This window comes from Triticum aestivum, chromosome 4D (assembly GCF_018294505.1).
Source record: "Triticum aestivum cultivar Chinese Spring chromosome 4D, IWGSC CS RefSeq v2.1, whole genome shotgun sequence".
Taxonomy (NCBI): Eukaryota; Viridiplantae; Streptophyta; class Magnoliopsida; order Poales; family Poaceae; genus Triticum; species Triticum aestivum.
Window position 1 is genome coordinate 425,828,836 of NC_057805.1, and position 7,041 is coordinate 425,835,876.

General features: G+C 50.6%; 1 protein-coding gene across 1 annotated transcript; it reads left to right on the forward strand.

Annotated features, from left to right (window-relative positions):
* Window positions 1-339: 339 nt before the first annotated feature.
* Window positions 340-2,236, forward strand: LOC123100183 (probable N-acetyltransferase HLS1). Its single transcript, XM_044522147.1, has 3 exons — window positions 340-665; window positions 823-971; window positions 1,115-2,236. The coding sequence occupies exons 1-3, from the start codon at window positions 480-482 to the stop codon at window positions 1,965-1,967; spliced, it is 1,188 nt and encodes a 395-aa protein (XP_044378082.1). The 5' UTR covers window positions 340-479; the 3' UTR covers window positions 1,968-2,236.
* Window positions 2,237-7,041: the final 4,805 nt, after the last annotated feature.

Here is a 7,041-nt window from a genome sequence, read left to right on the forward strand (position 1 = left end):
TCTTCTTTTCGCCCTCTGTCAGTCATATGCTTCCTGCCGCTTGATCGCCGCCTTTCCAGTCGCGCGACGGCTAAGCATGTCTGCAGTTTTTCTTTTTGGTTCAGCACGCCGTTTAGGAGGAGCGATCAGCGCGCGCGTGAGTTATTATTTTAGCTTTAGGCCCCCGAAATCCTCTTCGGTTTTTAATTCCGGTCTGCCAACCGCGGAGGCCAAGCGATAGGAATTTTTAGAGATTATGGGTGCGGGGAGGCCAAGGATAGGAAAAGAATTCAAACGGAGGCTCCGCCCCTATATATACGCGCGCTAACTGCTCCGCCCTCCCTGCGACTGCATCCACGCGCCGCTTTCTCCTCTTCTCCTCCCCGCTCCCCAGCCGGCCTATCGACGACATGACCGCAGATCGGGTGAAGCTGGCTGTGGATGAGTGAGTCGTAGGGATACGTACGGTATACGGTTACGTACAGTCGGGATTGAGCGCCATGGAAGACGCAGAGGGGAAGCCAAGGGTGATCATCCGGGAGTACAGCCCGTCGACGGACCGCGCCGGCACGGAGGCCGTCGATCGCGAGTGCGAGGTCGGCCAGCCCGGCGGCATGTCGCTCCACGCCGACCTGCTCGGCGACCCCGTCGCCCGCATTCGCCACTCCCCGGCCTACCTCATGCTGGTAAGTGCCTGCTGCCCTATATGTACCTCTGTGCATCGTCGCTTGCTGCTGCACAGTTACACGTTGCGAGGGCGGGCGAGCAGCGTGCTGATTTCAATCGATTGCAGCTGGTAGTGGGTTGCTTTAATCCTCAACTGTGTTGATTTTGACATGGAAGGTAGCTGAGACGTCTGCCCAGCCCGGCCGGATCGTCGGCCTCATCCGCGGCACCGTCAAGTCCGTGGCCACGGGGAAGAGCTGCCCCGGCGCGCCCGCCTTCGCCAGCGTCGGCTACATTCTCGGCCTCCGCGTCTCACCATCCCACAGGTATAACACAATTGAATTGACTTGACTTGAATTGATTTCATCTTCTCCCCGTCCGTGACACTACACTGTGGCATTGATTCGGCGTGTGCGTGGCCAAGAATTACGTACTAATTAATGGCGTCGCGCGTGATCGGCGGTTGCAGGAGGATGGGCGTGGCGCTGCGGCTGGTAGGGCATCTGGAGCGGTGGTTCGCGCTGATGGGCGCCGAGTACGCGTACATGGCCACGGATAAGTCCAACGAAGCGTCTGTGCAGCTCTTCACCGGGCGGTGCGGTTACTCCAAGTTCCGCACGCCGTCGCTCCTCGTGCACCCCGTGCACGCGCACCGCCTCCGGGCCCCGCGCCGCGCGGCAGTTTTGCCCCTGGACGCGCGCGACGCCGAGCAGCTGTACCGCCGCCGGTTCGGCCACGTCGAGCTCTTCCCGGCCGACATCGGCGCCGTCCTCGCCAACCGGCTCTCGCTCGGCACCTTCCTGGCCGTCGTGGACGAAGGTTTTAAGTGGCGTGGGGTGGAGCACTTCCTGGCCTCGCCGCCGGCGTCGTGGGCCGTGGCGAGCCTGTGGGACTGCGGCGGCGTGTTCCGCCTGGAGATGCGCGGGGCCTCGCGCCTCCGCCGCGCAGCCGCTGCCGCGAGCAGGGCGCTGGACCGCGCGGCCAAGTGGATGCGCGTGCCCTCCGTCCCGGACTTCTTCCGGCCGTTCGCGGGCTGGTTCGCGTACGGCCTGGGCGGCGAGGGCGACGACGCCGCGCTGGCCGCGAAGGCGTTGTACGTGTCGTTCGTGAACAGGGCGCGGGGGAGGGCGGCGGCCGTGGCGGTGGAGGTGGCGGCGCTGGACCCGCTCCGGCGGCGGCTGCCGCACTGGCGCAGCCTGTCGTGCGCGGAGGACCTGTGGTGCATGAAGCGGCTGGGAGGCGGCGAGTCCGGCGCGGACGGCTGGGATTGGGCCAAGTCGGCGCCCGGGCAGTCCATCTTCGTGGACCCCAGAGAGGTTTGATTGACTCGGCAGCGACCGTAACCAGACCAGCCAGAGAGAGCTAGAGCTAAGCTAGGGGTTTAGATAGGAAGGTTTTGGATTTAGCAGTCGAGATTTTGTAGGAGCCTACTAGTAGTTTGTTTTCCTTTTTCTGGTAGAGAAGAAAAGAAGAGAAAATGGTGGGCGGCTGTGAGCCAATGGATCCACCACGGCACCTATCGAATCGACGAGACAGAAAAGAGAGATGCGACGCGGATGGCGATCGAGAACCAGCCATCTCATCTCGGATATTATCATGCACACATGCAGTTACTACCAGATGTGTATGTATGTATGTCTAGATGCTACTCACCCTGGATATCTCCCCTGCTTTTCGTCCCTGTAAGCAATTTGCACCGTGCAGGTGTGTGGTCGCTAGATAGGCATATCAAGTAATCAGTGGCATGCTACAACCCATCCAACTCAATGCACCGCCACTGTGGAGTATCTACGCGGCTCATGGCCGTGTGTCGCTCGCCGTACCTCTCCCGAGTTCCGCCACTGTGCGAGCTCGACGGCGAATTGATGGGGCGGATGCAGTCGCAGATGGGGCGCCTGACACCTCACTGTGCCCAGCTTAGCTTCGCTCCTTCGTTTGACTGGGCAGACCGTTCGTTCGTTCGTCCGTTTGGCTTGTACGCCCGGGGAATATTGCACTGTACCGGCACTGCTGATATGCTACGGCTGCGCTGGTTGTCATGGGGTGCGTACTGCGACCACCTAACGTTGCGTAGGTGCGAGATGAATGCTGTCCAAAAGAGGCATGGAGCTCCGGTGTCGCGAAATAGGAAAAGGCGATGGGTCGCCGGCCGGCCGGCCGTACGAGCTTCGTGGTGTGCATGCAGATGCAGGGCAGGGGAGGAAATCATTGGGTTTTGTCGCCGTACGTGTAAGGATCGCATTCGCCCACTGCGTTGTGCATTATTGTTACTGTACTATTTTGAATCACGGCGCATTTGCATATGTGCGTGGTGTCATTTCATCAACTCAATCAGGGGACGTAAAAGTGATGCCGCACGTGCGTACATAGTTTAGCACGTAAGTAAACGAATCCAACACCACTCATGACAATGTTCTCGGGCGACAATATCCAAAGATGCGATAGCACGAAATCTAGTACCACCATGGACAGGATCGACGCGAGGTCAAATTATCCCGAGCCATAATCCAAAAATAAAATAAAATGCCAAGCCGTTGCTCTGGAATTAAGTGTCGCCCTTTCACCAAGTACATGGCCTCACCTTTTGCGATAACAGAACATTTTAGTTTAGTCGTTATATTGAGCTGATACAACCACATTAAAAAGTTGTGAAACAAATCATCTGATGGTAGCAACTTTTGCTGACAAAAACTTAGTTAGCTGGGATACATTGCATACTAAAACAACAGGCAGACAGATGTGTTGGTTGTCTTAAGGGTATTATTATATTTTAAACCGAGGCAAAAGGCTTGCCTCTTTCATTAATACAGGAGTTTTAAAAACAGTAATCCACTTCTGAGCCCAGGCTCAGCTGCACCTGCCCTTACAAAAATATCAAAATAAATACTAGAAAAATTCAAAAAATTCCAATTTTTTTGTGTGGTAGATAATTTGATGCGTGAGGTACGCTTCAATTTTCAAATCATTTGGACATCTCAGCAGCTCTCGGCAAAAAAGACAAATCCGGGGTCTATAAAAATGTTTACTGTTTATGCATTGTTCTGACCCGATTTGTCTTTTTTGCTGAGAGCTTCTCAAAAGTCCAAATGAGCTAAAATTTTGAGCGGACCTCACGTGATAAATTGTCTACCATGCAAAAAAAGATTAGATTTTTTTGATTTTTTCTGAATTTTCTGTGATTTTTTTCTTGGACGGGTGCAGATGAGCCTGGGCACCAAAACACCGCATTCTTTTGAAAAGTACATGTTATAGGCTACACAACATAGCACGTCAAAGGTAAATTATATAAGGAATTACTCCCACGGCATGATCTTGCTCTAGTGTGTAGCTCCCGTGGTGACCCAAAGCTTGCCCTCATCTTGAATAAGCTTTTTTAGGAGGTAAAAAGACGGCGTCGATTTTTTCCTTAAAACTCTAGCATTCCTTGTTCCAGATGATCCAACACACAAGCATGGTGAGGGAATCCATCGCCTTCCGGTTTGCGGTATTTGGTCGGGACATGCTGGTCCACCATATACGTTTTGCTTGGTCCCCCATCGGTCCATCTCAAGCGCTCCAAGCCCTAGCCAATCCCTCACCATCCTCCAAACATGCATGTGAACCGGCATTTGTAGAATAGGTGTGGGGCAGTCTCGTTGGCCCACTTGCACAGTGTGCAAAGGCCATAATTGTCCCATCTTCTCCTTTGTAGTCTGTCCGTCATCCAGATCCTACCATGAAGTGCCAACCAGGAGAAGAACTTAACCCTGGGAGGGCCCCAAACTGTCCAAATGGTTTGTTCATGATGGTGGACGTGGATCCCAGGAATTGAATCCTGTAAGACGACGTCGCAGAGTACTCTCCATTTGCCTCAAACTTCCAAGAAATATCGTCTTCAACGTCCCTGCGAAATTGGAACTGCTCCAGCCTAATCCAAAGATCCACATAATGAATGATGTGATCCACTGTGAGAATGGCGGAAGGGCCGATCTTGTATACTCAAGCGTTGTGACGCATCACCTCGCGCACCACCCATCTTTTTCGCCTGGAGGATGTGAAAATGAGAGGGGCGATGTCCTTCGGACTCTTACCAAGCAACCATGGTGCATCCCAAAAAAATTTCTTCCCTCCATTTCCCATGGCGATGACGGTGGAAGCGTAGAAGAGAGCCATTGCAAGGGTTCCCCATCCTGACCAATAGCTTGGTCTTCAGGTTATTGCTTGATATGTTGGTTGGTATCGTACTACTTAAGTATCCTTTAGCTAAACGACATCACTCTAACAATATACTTTTATATATGCACTAATTAAAAACCTAGGGTATTGTAGGGGTAAATCACTTAAAAAGACAAAATTTTGGAGAGCAAGTTGCTACAGTTGGCAGACTTGCATCCAACATGTAAGAAAGCCAATAATATGAACATTTTTTCCCTACATAGTATCTTCTCCTTTCCAACCACAAATTAAGGAAAATAATATCCGTTTCGTCCTACTCGGCATGTCGAAAGTAATGGTAATGTCCAAAATAGCGATGAATTCCACCCTGTCAAATTATCTACTTCATCACTTAATGGCTTCCAAAATTAGAAAACCCAAATTAGAGCGGACAAAATTATAAAAAAAGCGGGCAAGCGGCATAACAAGTGATGTTTCAGGAGATGGTGCAAGAACTACTGGAGCCCAAAGTAAACTGATTGATGCTGATGGCATGCAACAGTCTTATAATGCCCACTTTCCTTCTGTGCGGGCCCAATTAGATCAATCTATGGGGAAGGTGAAAACTGATATCCTGGCATGGATTAATGATGTTGAGGAAGAGGCAGATAAGGATCAATGCCTTAACCTGCTGGGCCAGATGGAATTAGTTGATGACACGGATCTAAACATAGGTTATGATTGTTACTTTCTGACAGTTGAGGTGTACATATGTACGTTGCGTCATTTCATCAATGCAGTCAGTGGAAGTAAAAGTGATCCGACACGTGCATACAGAGTTTAGCACATAAGTAAACGAATCCATCACCACTAATGACATGTTTTTTAGCGAGATCCAAAGATGCGATAACACAAAATCTAGTGCCACAATAGACAGGATCAACGCGAGGTCAAACTATACCGAGCCGTTGCTCTGGAATTCCGTGTCTCCCATTCACTAAGTACACGGCCTCGCATTTTCCGATGACAGAAAATCTTAATTCAATCCCTATATCAAGATGCTACAATGTCATTAAAATGTTGTGAAACAAATCATCAGCTGGCAACTTTTGTTCACATAAAAAAATGAGTAACTGCTTAATTAGTTGGGATACATGTTGCATTTTAAAACAATAGGCAGACAAATGGTCCCTTTTTTTGAAACCGAGGCGGCTTGCCTCATTTTTTAATATGCACGAGCGTGCGTATCATACATTAAAGAAGGATAGGGGGAAAAAGAGCCCCAACCACCATTAATAAAGGAGTTCTGAAAAATACATGTTATCGGCTCCACAACATAGCGAGTCAAAGGTAATTACATAACATACAAAATTACTCTCGCGGCATGATCTTGCTCAAGTGCGTAGGCCCCGTGGTGACAAAAGCTTGGCCTCATCTTGAATAAGCTTTAGGATGTAGAAAGGTGGCAGCGATTTTTTTGTAAGATCTCTAGCAATCCTGTCGTTCTAGATGGTTCAACACACAAGCATGGTGAAGGAAACCATCACCTTCCACTTTACGGTATTTTTTCGGGACATGCCGGTCCACCACCTCTTGACATTTTGCTCGGTCCCCCATCAGTGCATCTCAAATGCTCCAAGCCCTAGACAATCCCTCACCATCTCCAAACATGGAGTATGAACCAACATTTGTAGAATAGATGTGGGGCAGTCTCGCTGGCCCTCTTGCACATGATGCAAAGGCCATAATTGTCCCAACCTCTCTTTTGCAGTTTGTCCGCCGTCCAAAATCCTACCTTGAAGTGCCAACCAGGAGAAGAACTTAACCTTGGGACCCCCAAACTTTCCAAATGGTTTTTTCATGATGGTGGATGTGGATCCCATGAATTGAATCATGTCAGCCGACGTCATAGAGTACTCTCCATTTGCCTCAAACTTCCAAGAAATTGTTGGGAAACGTTGCATGGAAAACAAAAACATTTCTATGCACACGCAAGAACTATCCATGGAGATGCATAGCAACGAGGGGAGAGTATGTCTACGTACCCTCGTTGACCGTAAGCGGAAGCGTTTGACAACGCGGTTGATGTAGTCGAACTTTCTTCGCGATCCAACCGATCGAGTACCGAACGTACGACACCTCCACGTTCAGCACACGTTGAGCTCGGTGACGTCCACGCCTTCTTGATCCAGCAAGACGATGAGGTAGTGGATGAGTTCCAGCAGCATGACGGCGTGGTGACGGTGATGGTGAAGTTATCTC